The sequence below is a fragment of the Geotrypetes seraphini genome, chromosome 4 (assembly GCF_902459505.1).
Source record: "Geotrypetes seraphini chromosome 4, aGeoSer1.1, whole genome shotgun sequence".
In the NCBI taxonomy this organism is placed as follows: domain Eukaryota; kingdom Metazoa; phylum Chordata; class Amphibia; order Gymnophiona; family Dermophiidae; genus Geotrypetes; species Geotrypetes seraphini.
Genome location: NC_047087.1, coordinates 160,045,032 through 160,063,999, shown reverse-complemented (window position 1 = coordinate 160,063,999; position 18,968 = coordinate 160,045,032). Strand labels below are relative to the sequence as shown.

Genomic DNA, 18,968 nt, shown 5'->3' with positions numbered 1-18,968 from the left:
GGCCGCAGAGAAAAAATACTGAAGGCAGATTCAAACGGCCGGCTCCACCATCAGCAATTGCCGGCAGGGAGTCCAAGAAATGCTGTGCTGTTGCTCAGTCAATGAATGTTTAAGGCTTTCCTTCTCTCCAAACGCGCAAGGACGCCAGATACACCAGCGCAAAGCGCACTCCCTGATGATGAAGCACAGTGCAAAGGGAAGCCACGTGTAGGGAGTAGTCATTGAACAACAACAGCTTCTTCCCTTCGTATTCCAACTGACCCGTCTTCCGATAGGCTTGTAGTATGAGCTCTTTTTCTTTCCAGCTAATGTAGCGAGCGATCGCTGCTCGGGAACAATTGTTATCCCCGAGCGTTGCCCCAGGTGATGCGTTCTTTCGCAGGTGAAACTAGCTGCCGGCGTCTCCAGACCCAGCCGAGTCGGAAGCCAGTCTTGAAAGAAGTGGTATAGACCTTGGTCTGCATGGAGCTCCAGAAGACCCACCATTTGTAAGTTATTCCGGCGCTGGCGGTTTTCTTGGTCATCTAGTTGGCCAGTCAGTGCGGCTACCTGGGCCTGCAATGCGATCACACTATTTCGGTCCTGTAGCACCGCATCTTCCCCATCAGAGACACACTGCTTCACCGCTGCAATATGGTTCGCCTGTGATTTAAAGCGCTCGTTAATGCAATCCACAGCTGACTGCAGTTTATGGAGATGATCCTCCAGGGCCGCAGTTACCATGTGGGAAATTTCCTGAGCCCATTCTCCCCACTGTACCGGAGCATAAGTTGGAGTTGGCGATGCTGCCATTTTAGGCACTGGAAAGGCCGACTTATGCTATGGCATTTTCACCATTCTTACCGGCATTCCGGGCTCAAACTGCCATTCAGGAGGCCCCACTCTCGTCCAACACCTTAGGAGGATCTCCGGTGAAAGCAACGTCGGTCTAGTAGTAATGTGAAAGGAGTTAAGCAGATTTTGGGAGACTGTGGGTCGGAGAACTCGAGGGCACATGTCCAACACATAATCCACACCTTCCATCACTAGCTGGTGACAGGCATCCCCCTCCTGGTGCCATCTCATGTGACAAGCATGTGCCACCAAAGAGTCTGCTACTGCTGCCTTGATACCTGAAGAAGCCACTAAAAAAAATTTTCAATATAATGTTTACTCTGCGATCCTGGGAGTCCTTAAGCACTACTCCTCCATCACTAGGGAGGACTATGCGCCTGGTAACCTGCACCATGGTGGAATCCACCTTAGGTTGCTCAAAAAACTGCTGAAAATTAGGAGCCAGTGGATAAAGCTTAGACATAGCTTTAGAGAGCTAGAAGGATCTTTCTGGGTATCCCATTGTTCTGTAACTAGACCAAGAAGCTGCGGATGGGATGGAAAAAAGGAGGAGAGTACATTAGAACGGTCCATGACCGAACACTGTGATGTGGAAGATGGAGATTCCAATTTGAGCTCTTTCAGAACACCAACAATAAAATGGTGGACAGAGACATTCTTAAAAAGTCTGCAGACAGAGGGGTGACTCAGGGTGACCGTGCTGACTCATCCCGGCAAGGGTATTAGCAGGATACAAAATAGAAATAGTGTCAGGAGACAGAAGAGACATAATATATGTATGGCAACTATGTAAGCAAGCTCTGTCATAGCTGGATGAGAGGGCTCCCGAACAGGGATCTCTGCCAATGGTGCAAACGGCTTAGAAGACACTGACGTGCCCACCAGCTACATCAAACAAACTGGGTTCGAAGAATCTGCTTTCCAAAGGAGCCAAATAAAGTCTGGGAAAAATTCACACTCATGTCCACTGCCGGGCCCTGCTGAGGTGCCCACACTGTGCCAAAGGAGCCCCCAGACTTGGAACGCAGGCATTTGGCACCAGACTCCAGAACAGCATCTGGGCGAGACATTTTTTTCCCAAAATCACAAACAAAGGCCGGCTCCCCAGTCCTGGAGGAACTGGAGGAGGTGAAGCCTGAAGATCCTACCCCCTCCCCTAGCATGCTGTGGCACACAGTACACTTTTGCTAACCCGGCAGCAATCCAGCACAATCCATAAACATATTCGACAGATTAGGAGCTGAGGAATCCATCCCAAATGATTAACAAAATTGAGAGGTTTTGAGGCAGAAATTAAACTTTGAAAAAAAGATCTATAAAAATCCAAGATGACCGCTGGCAGTGAATTTGCTTCAAAAATGGTAAAAACAAATAAAACCGAAAACAAAAAATAGTGATTTGGGGTTTGGGGAGGGGGGAGACCTACCCTAAGAAACTTTGAAAAATGAGTTTTACTGCATTCCACAGACCACCCCCGAACCTCCCATAGGAAATAATGGAGGTGTGCTTGCAGTCTGTGAAGTGCCTGCTTATCAGCTCTGTTACACTGCTGCTGAATGGAAGAAAATGATTTTCTGCCTCAAAAGCTGCTCCAAATGACCAAACTGGTGTGCATCTATCAAAGAAGGGAAGAAGTGTCTATGGCAGCAGGCTGGCTAATCTACTGAAGAGAGCTTTACACTAGAAGTGATGGGGCAGGGTGATCAAAGCTCCCAGATGAGTATAAGCCCTCAGGTAAGTAAATAACTGAATACCTCTACATGGATGGGAAAAGGGGGCAATGTCTGGAAAGCAGTATATATTAATGTTCAAAGTATGGGAAACAAGATTCTGGATCTAAAAGCTGTGATGGAAGAAGAGGAGTTGGACATAGTGGCGATCACAGAGACGTGGTTCACGGAGAACCATAAATGGGATGTGGTTATACCGGGCTATAATCTGTTCAGGAAAGATGAGGTGGAAGAAAAGGAGGGGGGAGTAGTGTTATATGTTAAAGATTATATTAAAGCCACACAATTGCAGGATCTGCAGGGCAAGGAAGAGCCACTGTGGATCAATTTGGAAAGAGGGAATGGTTAATATATTTACATTGGTGTGATATAAAGGCCTCCTTCACAGATGGAAGAAGTGGACAGAGATTTAATAGTAGACATTCAGAATATATCTAAAAAAAGGGAAGTTTTAGTAATAGGTGATTTTAACATGCTGGATGTTGATTGGGGTATCCCTATTACGGAGTCTTCTAGAAATAGGGAGATCTTGGATTCTCTACAAAGAGAACTGTACCAGCAGTTTGTAATGGAACCCAAGCAGGAAGGGGTCATACTGGACTCAGTGCTTACAAACTGAGAAAGTGTTTCTGATGTTTCAGTGGGTGATCCACTGCATGGTTTAATATTAAGATGGGTATAGAAAGAGCTCATTCAAAATCAAAGGTTCTAGACTTTAAAAAGCACAGTTACTTACCGTAACAGGTATTATCCAGGGACAGCAGGCAGATATTCTCACGTCAGTGACGTCATCCACACAGCCCTGATGCAGATAGCTGCAAAAGCGCTTTAGAATTTGAGAAAGTTTGCGACTGACCACACCACGTATGCGTGAGTGCCTTCCCACCCGATGTAGACATACGGCTCCTCAGTTCAGATATCCAGCTAAGAAGCCAACCAGGGGAGGTGGGTGGGTTTTGAGAATATCTGCCTGTTGTCCCTGGATAACACCTGTTACGGTAAGAATGTGCTTTATCCCAGGACAGGCAGGCAGCATATTCTCACATGTGGGTGACCTCCAAGCTAACCAAAAATGGGATGATGGGAGAGTTGGCCTTTAAGAAAATAAATTTTGTAAGACTGCTTGGCTGAAATGGCCTTACCGTCTGGAATAGGATTCCAGGCAGTAATGAGAGGTGAAAGTATGAACCGAGAACCAAGTAGCAGTTTTGCATATTTCATCAAAACGAGTAGAGCGGAGAAAAGCTACTGAAGCTGCCATAGCTCGAACCTTGTGGGATGTAACATGACCCTCCAGTTGTAGCCCAGCATGAGCATAAGAAAACGAGATGCAAGTAATCAACCAGTTGGAAATTGTCCTCTTGGAAACAGGGTGCCCCAACTTGTTAGGATCATAGGAGACAAAAAGTTGTGGAGAAGATCTATGCGATTTAGTTTGTTGCAAATAGTAGGCCAATGCTCATTTGCAGTCCAGAGTATGAAGAGATGTTTCTCCAGAATAAGAATGAGGCTTGAGAAAAAATACTGGAAGAACAATCGATTGATTGAGATGGAACTCAGTAACAACTTTGGGTAAGAACTTGGAATGAGTGTGGTTACTGTGGATGGGTAGATTGAATGGGCCATTTGGCCTTTATCTGCCATCATATTTCTATGTTCTATGTAATCTTTGGACTGCCAGTCGGACAGACTGACTGTAACCTCCGCCCCCACAAAACCTCTCCATGCGACCGGGAACAGGAAAGGTAGCCTATGCCCTGACACAAGGAGGGACTTTTACTCAGGATGCAAACAGCCTGAGCTTAAACCCTTGACATGGTCAGAGGGCAAGCGAGCTCCCAGGGGAATGGACCCAGAGTCCAAGAAGGGTGGCACACAGCAGGCTAGCTCCACAGGTGTACTGAAGTTTCTCTGTGAAGCAGCAGTTCAGCTACGCGGGACTGCACCCTTTCCTCTGACAGAGGACCACCGTAAAGGCATCCCACGGCACTCAAGCCACCAAAAAAAGATGAACTTTAAGTGAAAAAAAATAAGAAAAAGATGCAGAGCAGAGCAGAATACTCATGCACAGATTGCTTGCAGAAATTGAAAACTGTAGGGACACTACTTCTCTCTAAGGTAGGAGGAGCACATGCTCAGAAAAGTGTTTGGATTTCTGAAACTGCCAGATTTCGGGAAGGGATTGAACACCTAGTGTACTGAGTCCAGAAGAGACAAAACAGAATATTCTGCTATTTAGCCTTCTGTTCTAACCATTAGGGTATTCCTGGACTCATATTGATATTTTAATGCTCACTGCAATGTTTATGGTGTTTCTTTTAATAGGTAGGCACTTATTTAACTCCCAGAAATCAGTGCTGTTTTGATATGGTAGATTAGCTCCAACGGCTAATTGACCTTTGTAGGTTTTCTATTTATTTTCCATATTTCTATTCCAAACTATCCAAAGTTCTAGGCAGATTACAACAGACATACGTACACATAAGAACATAAGAATTGCCGCTGCAGCAGGTACTCTCATGAAGACCCCAAGGCACGAATGAAAAGAATAATCTTTAGCTTTTTTTTTTAAAGATCCAAATCTGGACAATGTAATAATTTGTTTAATGATTTCTACATTATAATCATAGAAACATAGAAATATGATGGCCCATCTAGTCTGCCCATCCACAGTAACCATTATCTCTTTCTCTCTCTGAGAGATCCCACATGCCTATCCCAGGCCCTCTTGAATTCAGACACAGTCTCTGTTTCCACCACCTCCTCCGGGAGACTGTTCCATACATCCACCACCCTTTCCGTAAAAAAGTTTTTCCTCAGATTACTCCGGAGTCTATCACCTCTTAACTTCATCCTATGCTCTCTCATTGCAGTTTCCTTTCAAATGAAAGAGACTCGACTCATGTATATTTATATTATGTAGGTATTTAAACGATTATCATATCTCCCCTCCAGGGCAGGATTAATTCGTCAAGGGCCCCTAGGCACACAAGTCGACTGGGCCCCCTACCCCACCCCGACCATGCCCCGCCCCCATTTATTTACACATTTTCTTATTTGCTTCTTTATTTCGACTTTATTTCTTTTATTTTAAAATTCAAAACAAACAATGCCAGTGTACAGTTTTTCTTCTATGCATCCTCCAAACATCTCTGAACAAATCCCCCCTTCCTTCCTAGACACCAATTTATATTTTGCATTTGGGTGGGAGGCATGGGGCATGGCAGATGCCAGGAAGAAAATTTAGTACATTTCTCAATTAGCTTTCAGAGGCTAAAACCTCTTTCTACAGCCCAGTAAACAATACTGCTGTTACAGTAGACCTGTCCTGACCTGAGGAAAGGAGTTATGGTCTCTGAATTAGTAAAAAAATGTATTAAAATTAGTCCAATAAACAGGATCGCCTTATTTCCATTTTCGATTAATAAACGATTATCAACAAGGCTACAATAATACTTTATTCTAAAGCAAAAATAAATAAAACAAATAGAGATTCTTTTTCTACCTTTGTTGTCTGGTTTCTACTTTCCTCATCTTCTCATCATTCTCTTCCTTCCATCCACTGTCTGTCCTCTCTCTGCCTTTTCCATATGGCATCTCCTCTCTTTCTATGCCTCTTCTAGAAACTGTCTGCCTCTCCCTTCCATCTCCCCCCCCCTTCATTGGTGCAGTATCCATCTACTTCCCTCTGCTCCCCCCATGGTGTGGCATCTGTCTTCTTCTCTTCCATGTTTCCCTCCCTCCTAGCAGATTTTAGCATCTTTCTCTCTCCTCCTTTCCTCCCCTCAGATCTGGTATCTGTCTCCTTCCTCCTCTCAGGTGTGGTATCTGTCTCCTTCCCTTCCCCCCTGCTCTGGCATCTCTCTCTCTCTCTCTGCTCCTTTCCTCCTGTTCTTCCTTCTCTATTTATTTTCTGCCTCTGTCTAAATTCTCTCTTACTATTCAGTCCTCAATTTCCCTCTTTCATTGTGTCTACCTATAGATTACCACCTCTTTCCCTCATCCCTTCCAGTATCCAACTATTCTCTTCTCCCAATCCAGCATGTGCCCTTTTTTCTTTCTCCTTGCCACTTCCTTCCAGCGTCTACTCCCCTCTCTCACCCCCTTCCATTCAATGTCTACCCCCCTCCCCACACTTCCATTCAGCATCTGTCCCCCCTCTCTACCCCTCCCATCTACTGTTCAACCTCTGTCTCGTCCTTTCCATCCAGAAATGAAAGAGCATATCCTCTCTCAGTGTCCGCCCTCTATCTTCCATATGGCAATTTCCCTCTTTCTATGTTCCTTCAATAAGCTATCTGTCCTGTTCCCCTTCTCTCCTTTGTACATGATTCATTTCAGCTTCACCCCTCTCCATTTCTGTCTCCACCCCTTCTGTCTCTCTCTTCTCCTTTCCTTCCTTCCCACTCAACCCCATGGCCTGTCATCTCTCGTCTTTCCTTCTCTTCTCTTCTATCTCTCCCTCCCCCTCCATTCTCTGGCAACTCCTCTCCTTCCTTTCCCTCTGGTCTGGCATCTGTCTCCTTAGTTTCCCTTCTCTTATGCCTGGCATCTCTCTGCTCTCCTCTTCTATCTATCCCTCCCCCTCCATTATCTAGCATTTTCTCTCCTTCCTTTCTCTCCCTCCCTCCTTCCTTGCCCCTGGTCTGTCATCTGTCTCCTTCCCCCTCCATGTGCAAATGGTGGGTAAATGCAGCTGTTCACTTAGAGAGTTGGCCTTAGAGTGCTGGTAAAAAAAATGGAATAAGAGGACTTTAGCAGTGGTCCTTTGAATACTAGCTACACTTGTAAGAGAGCCCATAAAACCCTGCCTTTGTAGAATGGTCCGTCACACTGGATGCTAATCATTTGGGATTTTCTCTTTCTCCTTCCTGTAAGGATTATTCATGTACCAAAACGATTAGCATCCAGTGTGACTAATTAGAAGTCGACTGCTTGAGACTTGTAGGCTGGGCGGTTACCTGCCGGCTGCTGTAGCCATCAGGGGGGAGCAGTCTGCCACCCCCACAAGCTCTCTCTCCAGTCTGCGCCCATCTCAGTTGCCTGGTAACCCCAGCGGAGAGGCACTGAGACAGGTGGTGGGTGGGAGATGGGAAAGAGTCCTGCTGTCTCCACAGTAACGGCCCATAAGCGAACTGAACTCAGGCCGCGGGGCTCTAACATGGCGCACGCTGGCTTCCCTGCTCCTCTGAAACAAGAATGACGTCATTTCCTGTTTCGGAGGCAAAGGGAAACCAGCGCGCAGAGTGGTAGAACCCCTCGGCCTGAGTTCAGTTTGCTTGCAGGCGAGAGGGTAGTGAGGGAGTAGAAGGGAGGGAAGAAGACCTCACCAGGCAGTGAGAGGGGGCCCCCCGGCCCTCCCTCCCTGATATTTTTGGGCCCTAGGCACGTGCCTACTGGGCTTACTCATTAATCCGGCCCTGCTCCCCTCTCCCGCCTTTCCTCCAATGTATTCAGATTGAGATCTTTAAGTCTGTCCCCATACACCTTATCACGAAGACCACACACCATTTTAGTAGCCTTCCTTTGGACCAACTCCATCCTTTTTATATCTTTTTGAAGGTGCAGCATCCAGAATTATATACAATATTCTAAATGAGGTCTCACCTGAGTCTTATACAAAATCATCAATACCTCTCCCTAAGCAACCTAGCATCTTTCTAGCTTTCGCCGTCACCTTTTCATCTTGTTTGGCAATCTTAAGATCATCACAGACAATCATACCCAAGTCCCGCTCTTCCATCGTGCACATAAGTTCTTCACTCCCTAAACAAGTTTCAAGTTTATTTAAAATTTCTTATACCGCCCAATCAGTCTTCTAGGCGGTGTACAAATTTGTAAAAACAAAGGACAAACTTTAAATAAAATAAAAGTTTGAAGTGACACTACATCACCAAACTCTAACTATAAAAACTTTTAAAAACTATTAAAAACACAGACAAACAAGAACATAAGGTAAAAGGCAAGAACTACTTAAGGCAAAATAAAAGAAAACAATTAAGGAAAAAACAAGAGGGAGGGCTGCTGTAAGCTCAGTAGTATTTTCACTCAATTGCCCTTAAAAGGACGGTTAGGCCTCAAAGGCATCACGGAAGAGAAATGTTTTTAGCTTCGTCTTAAAGTTATTAAGATTTAATTCTTCGCGTAAATAATTTGGAATACTGTACCATTCCCTTTGGGTTTTTGCAGCCCAAATGCATGACCTTGCATTTCTTAGTATTAAATTTTAGCTGCCAAATTTCAGACCATTCTTCAAGCTTCACCAGGACTTTCTTCATGTTATTCACACCATCCGGCATGTCTACTCTAATGCAGATTTTGGTATCATCCGCAAAGAGGCAAATCTTACCCAACAACCCTTCAGCAATATTATTTATAAAAATTTTAAAAAAGAACAGGCCCAAGAACAGAACCTTGAGGCATACCACTGGTAACATCCCTTTCCTCAGAGTGATCTCCATTGATCACTACCTTCTCACGCCTTCTACTCAACCAGTTCCTGACCCAGCCCGTTACTTTGGGACCCAGCACAAAGTTTATTTATCAGATGCTTGTGTGAAACACTGTCAAAGGCTTTGCTAAAATCTAAATATACCATATCTAGCCCACATCCTCTATCCAATTCTCTGGTCACCCAGTCAAAGAAATTGATCAGATTTGTCTCTAGTGAATCCATGTTGCCTCCAGTCCTGTAATTCACAGGATTCCAGAAACTTGATCATTCTCATTTTAAAAGCGTTTCCATTAATTTGCTTATATGTCAGACTTACCGGTCTGTAATTCCCTACTTTTTCCTTACTTCCACCTTTGTGGAGAGGGACCACATCTACCATTCTCCAGTACCACTCCTGACTCTAGACACTCATTTAAAAGGTCAGTCAGTGGAGCTACCAGAACTTCCCTAAGTTCCTTCAGCACCCTCGGATGTACACCATCCAGCCCCATCGCTTTGTCTATCTTTATTTTAGCTAGCTCCTCACGAACACAACCCTCTGAAAATAGATCAGGGTCTCCTCCATCCCTATTCACGTTTGTCTTTTGTGGTCCCGCACCCAGCACTTCAGCTGTGAACACAGAACAAAAATATTTGTTAAGCAATTCGGCCTTTTCTTTATCGGCTTGTACATATTCCTCCCCTTCACTTTTGAGTCTCACAATGCCACTTTTCCACTTCTTCCTATCACTAATATATGTAAAAAATGTCTTGTCTCCCTGTTTTACCGTGTCAGCTATTTTTTCTTCCATTTGGATCTTTGCTTTCCTGACTACATGACCAGTCTCTCTTAACTTTTCCAGATATTTTTGCCTGTCTTCCTCTTTCTGCGATCTTTTGTAATTTATGAAAGCTAACCTATTATTCCTTACTCCTTAAAGAGAGCATCAAGCTTCTCTTTGAAGGCTTACACCAATACCTGACGCTGGTATCAGTGGTGCCATGGCTCACTCCAGAGAGGATGACATCGAGGAAGATGCACCCCTCATGGTTGAAGCAAACCACATCAATGGTCTCTGTTTGGCCAGTACAACTAGATTCTGTACCTTTGTGGCCTGAGACACCGTCTGAGAAGATGGTGATATCTTAGCTGGCTTACCTGACACTACAGTCTGCGACACCGACATGGAAGCAGGTACTTCAGATGATGATGATGATGCTTTTGATGTCGAGGGCTTAGACAGTGTCGAAGGTACCTGTGATGCATCCATGTTACAGAAAAGTTGTTTCTGCTGAAGAAGACAATTTTTAATGGAATGCTTCTAAAGTGAGGAGCAATGTGAACAAGATTCAACACGGTGGTCTGAGTCCAAGCACTGGATACACCACTTGTGGGGGATCAGTAAGAGAAATAGTGTGCTGGCACCTGCCACACTTTTTTAAACTGGTTAATGGGTGGGACATGGGAGGGAAAACTGCCTCAGCCAAATCACACTGGAGGGCTAAAGGCGGAGGCAAAGGCCCCACCGTCAAGAACGGCTAAATAGAAAAAGAAAAGAAACATAAAGTTCTTTTTTTTTTTTTTTTTACTATTTCTTAAGGAAAGAAAAATCTAAAGAAAGAACAGTAATTTCAGGAGTGGGAAGGCAAAAATCAAACACAGAATGTTCAACACATGACTTTGTAGCTCCGCGGAAAACTGAGAAGACGCACGCCTACATTGGGCGGGAAGGCATTCGTGCATGCACAGTGTGGTCAGTCGCAAACTTTCCAAAGTTCTTAAAGTGCAACCGTTTTTGCAGCTGTCCGCATCAGGGCTTTGTGGATGATGTCATCCATATGTGAGAATATGCTGTCTGCTTGTCCTGGAATAAGATTAAATTAGACCAAGGGGTACCAAGCTGTTAGGTGCCACGACTGCAGATTGGGATGTAAAAGAGATCCGTGACTCCAAGAGAGTAGAGATGGAAAGATCTACAATGGAATTGGATCCTTGGCACTCAGTTGAAGTAGAAGGGGAAACCAAGGTTGCCTGGACCACCAAGAAGCTAACAGGATCATGGTGAATGACTCTTGTTTGTGCTTCAGAATGAGTGGGATTGGTGGAAATGCATAGAGGAACTTGTCTATCCAATCCAGAAGAAAAGCATCTGCTTCAAGACGATGAGGAGAGTATCGTCTGGAGCAAAAGTGAGGTAACTTGTGATTGTGTGGAGATGCAAACAAGTCTATCTGAGGAGTCCCCCAAAGAAAGAAGATATGGTGCAAGACTGTGGAGTTGAGAGACCACTTGTGAGGTAGGCGAAATCTGTTGAGATTGTCTGCAAGGGCATTCTGTTTGCCTTGCACATATATGGCTTTGAGAAAAATGTTGCGAGGAATTGCCCAATTCTAAATGTACTTGGCTTCCTGGGCTGTTTTGGGGGAGCTGGTTTGAGATTTCTGAGGCTTTTGTTGCTTCTGCCTCTTTTGTGGAGACAGCGTGGAAGAAGCTGATGTGGTGGGATAACGCCTCTTATAGGCATATAAAGTAGGCTGCTAAGATGGTTTAGATATTTGCAGTTTAGCTTTGGAGCCAGTGAGAGTAGTCCAACCTTGTCTCCAAAGAGTTCTTTTCTGAGACAAGGAATGTTTGCCAGGTTCTCGTGGCAATGAACATTGCTGATGATCTGGATGATACATTCTGTATATGGTCCGATAGAATGTACTCCTGAAAATCATCTAGTTTCTTAAGAAGATGTTTGAGGTAGATCACCATATAAAAGCTGTAGTTCAGAACTCTATTCATTAACAGAGTTCTGATATAGATGTTTACCAAACTTGTCCATGGTGCAACCCTTATGACCAGGAGGTGCAGTAGCATAAACTCTGGTAATAGAGGATTTCTTTAGAGTGGATTCAACCTGCAATGATTGATGTGACAATTGCAGTTTATCAAATCCAGAACAAGATTGAATCCTATAGTCAGTTTTCTTTGGAGCTATAGTAGTGGAAAGAGGAATCTCCCAGTTTTTAAAAAGAGCTTCCTTAAGTAGATTATGCAAAGGCAACTTAAGAAGCTCTTCAGGAGGTTCATCAAACTCCAAAGCCTCTAAGAGCTCTGCCCTAGGCTCAAGATCAGACTAACTTAATAGGCAAGTCTTTTCCCTTATTTCTGATGAATTTGGGGAAGGAGAACTCCTCCGGAGATCTTCGCCTGGGAGACGGATCTGAAGGAATTCTATAGGATTCTGGAGCTGATAAAGTAGGCTCGGCAGTATCAGAATGGTGAGATCAGTAACAATATCTGGCACAGTAGGTGACTCTTTATATGACAGAAAAGAAAGCTATTTCTTAGAGTGTGAAGTATGACGAGAAGGACTTCAACTATGCCGGTACTGATCCAAGACAATGATGATGAAGAATATCATCTAGAACATCTAGATCTCGATCTCCAACGTGAAGACAAATCAATATCACGTGAAGCTCTTTTAGATTTCAGGCGGGAAGGCACTCGCACATGCGCAGTGTGGACAGTCTTGAAGCTTTGCAAAATTTAAAGTGCCAGTACACTTTAGCATTGTCCGTACTGGACTCCGTGGATGACGTCACCCACATGTGAGAATATGCTGCTTGCTTGTCCTAGGATAATATTTCTTCACTCAATGTGTAATTAAACTCTGGAATTTGTTGCAAGAGAACGTGGTGAAAGTAGTAAGCTTAACAGGCTTAAAAATGGTTTGGATAATTTCCTAAAAGTTCATAAGCCACTGCTTATTCCTAGAATAAGCAACATAAAATCTGTTTTACTCCTTGGGATCTTGCCAGTGCCAGGTACTTGTGACCTGGGTTGGTCACTGTTGGAAACAGGATACTGGGCTTGATAGACCTTCAGCAATTCTTATGTTCTTATGTACAGGGCCACACCTACAGTAGCCACACCCATTTTACCAGCCATGGAGACAATGAAAGGGCATCAACAAAAATAGCATACCAATCCCTATGTCCAACAAAACTAACATAGAACCATTTGTCCTGAATCAGGAAGCACTAACTTTGCCCCTTTGTACTGCTATGAAGATAATAGATGTAAATTTCAAAAACTGACATATGCCATTCACTACATTACAATTTAACAACTACAAATAAAACAAAAAATGGAAAATATACAATTTTATTGGACTAAACACATTTTCCAGTTGGCTTTCGGAGGACCAAAACCTCCTTTCTCAGGTCAGGATGGAATCCTAACATGACCTGAGGAAGGTGGTTTTGGTCTCTGAAAGTTTGTCAAAAAGGTATTAAAATTAGTTCAACAGAAAGGTATCACTTTATTTCCATTTTCTCTTTCTCTTTTCTTTCTTTTAACATTTATTAACACAGCTACCCTCACTACTTTATCTTAAATGGAAGATTAAGTTTTTACCTTTGATAATCTTTCTGATAGTCCCTGTAGGATTCCATACTCTAGGTGTTCCTGCAAATCCAGGAGTGGCAGAAATTCAAACAATTTTCTGAGCATGTGCTTCTCTTCCCTTAGAGAAAGAGTTAGAGCCCCATACAGTTCAGTCTGAAAGCCAATCAACTATACTGGAAGAAATCCATAACAAAATAAGGGGACATGGGGGAATCTCCCTGGCAACATAAACAAGTTCTGTTATGGTCTACTCTGCAAAATATAAAAACAAGGAATAAATAGGCAAAAGGCAACACAGAAAAAACACTGAAGAACAATGTAAAACTAACCTGTGTTATATAACGAGCACCCACATGAAACAGCCATCTGTAATATGCACACTCACAGAAGAGCAAACTCCCCACAGGATCTGTTGAAAGGCTGGAAGATCCATAAGCCTGTGAGAAGAACAACTGAGGCAGAAAGAAAGCAGGCAATTCTGAACAACTAAGCTTACACAGAGAGGGCGGGCCATATGGAATGCTATAGAGACTAGCAGAAAGAAGATTATCGAAGGTAAAACCTAATCTTCCATTCTGTTAAGTCCCTTCTGTATTCCATACTTTAAGTGAACAGAAAAGCCTGCCCACAATCCTGAGGTCCCAAAAGCAGCATCAGAGTAAGCCACCATATCCACTCAGAAAACCGGGTAAAGGTATGAGTAGCCCCAGCAAATTCCATCTGGATGAATCGCACAAGACTCCGCCCATAAGGCAGCATCACTGCTAGTTGAATGGGCCTTAAGAGAAACCAGTGGTTGCTTGCCGAGGGTGATGTAATTCGCGGAAATAGCCATATGAATCCAACGGAGATCGAGATCTAAAAAGTCAGCCTACCTCACCGAGGAGGAATAGTCAAGACAAAGAGATGATTAGTCTGTTCTAAATAGTGGAGCAAGACTCTCCTGCTGTCCAATCTGCGTAAGATCTGATCGTTTTGCTCCAATCCCATGGAGTGAAAAGCAGGCAAATGAACCTCCTGGTTGACATGGAAAGTGGAAACCACATTCAACAAAAAATAATGTATTGTATGAAGAACCACTCTCTCTTCCATGATCTGTAGAAAGGGATCCTTGTACTAAAGAGCCCAAAGCTCTGATATACAATGTGCTAAGACAAGGATGAGCAGAAAGTCTTGATCATCAGATCCAGAAGAGAAGCATCCTTCAGTGGCTGGAATGGGGCTTCCACAAGGCCCTGCAGATTGATTCTAAGAGTCCACGTAGGGAAAGGAGGTTGTAAGTGAAGCGTCCCTCGTGGGAGCCTGTAAGAGAACTAGAACCCCTATGTGCTCAGAAACACGAAAAGCTTGCTACCAGAACCAATCAGCCCTTAGCCCCTCCCCAGTGCATCCTACAATGCACCAGGAAGGGGCAGGCCCGCCATTTGGAGGAAAGCGGGCTTGCCAGACGGAAGGAGGACCCATCCATTCGGCCATTTTTTGAGATTAGTGGGTGTGGGTCCGGGGTGGGGGGAGGCTGGTCGGGGGAAGGGGGTTCGGGGGAAGGTTGGCCAGCAGGAGGGCTTGGGCTCCCTCCTGCCATTGACAATTGTGGGGTTTGGGGGGAGGTTGGTCGGCAGGAGGGCTTGGGCTCCCTCCTGCCGGTGATCGCAGGTTCGGGGGGGTGGTTATTTCCGGCAGGAGGGCTTGGGCTCCCTCATGCTGGTAATCATGAGGTTTGGAGGGGATTGCAGCAGGAGAGATTAGGCATTACTGGTGTGGGGGAGGGGGACAGGTTGCTTGGGCTGCTGAGCTGATTGCGGCAGCCTCGATCAGCTCAGCGGCCCTTATTCGGAACTTATACATCTGGCAACCTGTCAAATCTTTTTGGTTATGGCTGCCAGATGATTATGTCTAGGTCCCAGCCCACCTTCCGCCCTTTTCACTCCTCCAAAAACTTTCCTTTTCGCTCTAGGCGTACAGAGGTAGGGTAAAGGCCTAAGCTCATTTTAGATACATCTAAAACCAGCTTTGATTATCGGTACTTGGACGATCTGTCTTTTTGATTATCCAAGTACCGACTTTCTATACGTTTTAAAAAAATTTTTTATTATGAATCCCCTAGAGTATGGAATCTGGAAGGGACGTAACTAAACTAAAATTAAAATTCTTTGTGTGGCCTGGCCACATACTTTATTTTTCACTTGTGTTGGTCCCAGTCTCTGGTGTCTACTCTCCTTGTTCTCTTAACTCTACTGACTGAATTTCCTAATTTGTCATTTTTCTCTCCTTTTCCTTTCAACTTTCTTCAATTTATTTTCTGCTTCTGTACAGATTTAATTCTTTCTTACTATCCAGTTTTCAATTTCTCTCTTTTGATTGTGTCTATCTATAACTTGCCCCTCTCCACCAAACTTCCCCCCTCTTTCTATCCCCATCATCTCTATCTGAGCAGTTAAATGGCACTGTGAATTTAAACTTTAAAATCAAAGTCAATGGCTTTAGAAGTGCTGATATACTATGTGATAATGTACTAAAACTAGTGATATATTCTTCCTCTCCTTACCCCTGGTATCTTGGATGAGAAGCGGTACATGGTTTTCGTCTATGTAAGATTGTCTGTGCAGCTCCATACGCAGGCCAGGTGGACAAATAACCCCGAAAAGATTCACGGAAAGCCTGAAAGGCAAGAGATGGAGAAGTGAACCCAGAGAAAACAGTGCATGCTTTATAGTAGTTGAAGCTTGATAGCAATAAAAATATTGCTACCATTAAATCAAATAACGGACAATGGAGTTTCAAGGGTACACGTATCCTAGATGTGATGAATATCCACACTATACAAACTGGAGATGAACTTAACCTCTGGATAATCAGTCCAGAGACTACAGGCTGCTCTTAGAGCCCATAGGAAGGCACCTGTAAATCAAACTGGAAAACTAGGAAACAGAAAGAGGTTCCTATTCCATCCTATATAATTCTCTGTCAGGTTGTCTGTGCTATCTAAATTCCTTCAGAGTTCCTGTCAACTGTCCATTTTACTCATTGCCTAGTTGGGTCTTACATCTAGTTCTAATATGTCCTTGGAGCATTGAGTCCCTTTCTCTTCCTGTTGTTGCTAGCCCTGACTTTACCGAGTTGCTCTCTGGGAATTGTCTTGGATGTGAATGTTTTTCTGAGCTGCTACTCATAACTATTCCCTCTCTGTCATCCTGGTTTTCTAGTGTTAGTTACATTAAACTGTGGAATATTGATTGATTGATTGCCTTTTATGAAAAGATTCACCCAAGGTGGTGTACAGCAGATATAATTTACCGTATTTTTTGCACTATAAATTGCACCTGACCATAAGACACACCCTAGATTTAGAGGAGGAAAACAAGAAAAAAAATTTTGAATCAAAATATACCAGGCTCTGTAACCTGTCCCACTGCCCTGCCCTGTAACCTGCCCCCCTCCTCACCTCTGGTGGTCTAGTGGTAGGCTGGGACAGGAGGGATCCGTCCCAGCTGACTAACAATGTTTTTCTCCCCCACCCCATACCTTTTTAAATCATCCTCGTATCTTTTTTAAACACCCCCAGTACCTTTTTTAATCCCCCATACCTTTTAAAACGACCCTATAGTACCTTTTTAATCCCCCATACCTTTTTAAAATGACCCCCCCCCACTGTCATACCTTTTGAAATGACCCTCCCATACCTTTTAAAATGCCCTCCCCCACCCGACATACGTTTTAAAATACACCTTATAGCCTGGTGGTCCAGCAGTGTATTGGCCGGCAGGAGAGTGCTTTCCGTGCTCCTGCTTGGGCCTGCGCCACTTCTGAATGGCTGCCATCAGTTCTTGCGAGTCCCACAAGAATTGATTGCAGCCATTCTGAAGCGGACAATAGGGTACATTAAAATTTACTATTTTGTTGACAGCATAACAATAGTTGGATCGATGCAATTCTAGTATAATGCGGCAGATATCTTTGTTTGTGAATACCTTTGTTGCCTCAATTATTAATAAATCTTTGGCTAGGGTCAATTTCCATTGGGATGTAAAGAATCTATGGTCACCCCAATATTAAAGAAAAAAGGACTGGATACAGAGGATTTGAAAATTTTTTAGCCTATCTCGGTTGTTCCTTTTCTGGGAAAAATGATTGAGAAAGTAGTAATAAAGCAATTGAATGATTACATTACACAAAATAATTTGCCTTAATTCATTTCAATTTGGATTTCATCATGCAAATAGCGTGGAATTGTTATTGCTCTCAGTGATGGAGGTTTTAAGGGAAGGGATTAATAAACAGAAGAAATATCTTATGGTATCGCTCAATTTGACACAGTAAATTTGGATACTTTGTTGCTGAAATGGAAACAGCTAGGATTAGCGGGGGGATCTGCTGAAAAGATTTTACTGAAAAGATAGATCACTATGAGTTAGGAGTGGGCAAAAAGTTTCTCAGATTGTTGAAGTTAAAAGGGGAGTACCTCAGGGCTCTGCTCTTTCTGCTATTCTTTTCAACATTTATAGACAACTTTGGGGGCAATGTTTCAGGAGATGGGAGTGCAATATTGACTATATGCTGATAATATATTTTTTTTTCACAGTAAGTGACGCCCAAAGTGTTGAGCTATGTTTGCAAGGTTATATGGAAAGGATCGTGAGGTGGATGGATGCATATGATTTGAAATTAAATGTTAACAAAACTGAGGTGATGGTGGTGAAAAGTCTAAGGGACAATTTTGAAATAGAAAGTGTTGTTGTTTGTTTTATTTATTTATTTATCCCCGCCCTTATCCAGGGCAAGTTACACACTTACATACAAAAATATAAAATTACATATAACAAACAAGTCAAATCAATGACAAACATACCTACAAACAGGAAAAACAATCCAGACAGTAAAATACATTAGTGACTAGCACCCTATTATCATCAATCTCTACTCTTCCTCATTTATTCAATCTCAGATCTTGTATTTCGTCTGACAAAACAAATGCCTTTTGCGTAATCTCTTGAAATTCTGTATATTCTTCTGTTGGCTAATATACTCAGGGAGGTTATTCCGTTTCCTGAGCCCAATACAATGAAAAATACTATCTCTGGATGATGTCAACCTCAGGTCTCTTATAGATGGAATTTGCAGATCAAAATGTTCTGCGGACCGAAGCAATCAAGGCGGAGCACATGGCAGGATACTCTGGAGGAGATGTTTGGGGGCCAAGTTGTGTAGGCACATGTAGACGGTTACCAATAATTTATAACGTATCCTGTCCCTCAACTTCACCCAATACAAACTTATATAATATCCAGTCACGTGTTCTTGTCTTCCCAATCTAAACAGATCTTACCATCGAATTTTGGGCAACCTGTAGTGCACACAGAGCCGACCCAGGCACTCCCAGGAGCACCAAACTACAATAATTGAGGGCTGAGAGAACAATTGTCTACAACGCTGTCACTGTTGTTGTGATGGGGGAGCGATTGGTAGTAAAAAAAGAAGATGACTGTATTAGGAGTTTGCTTGGTTAGTTTTTTAACTATGGATAAACAAATATTGAAAACAATTCAGGCAGGGTATATGCAATTGCAAATGTTATACA

The 18,968-nt window shown here is 43.4% G+C and overlaps 1 protein-coding gene across 1 annotated transcript in view; it reads right to left on the bottom strand.

Moving 5' to 3' along the window:
- Nucleotides 1–18,968, bottom strand: part of TSNAXIP1 (translin associated factor X interacting protein 1) — a 1,372,321-nt gene that overhangs the window by 1,155,945 nt on the left and 197,408 nt on the right. The window contains exon 3 of the mRNA XM_033941585.1: nt 15,939–16,051. Coding sequence (XP_033797476.1) covers nt 15,939–16,051 — 113 coding nt within the window. The remainder of the gene's footprint in view (nt 1–15,938; nt 16,052–18,968) is intronic.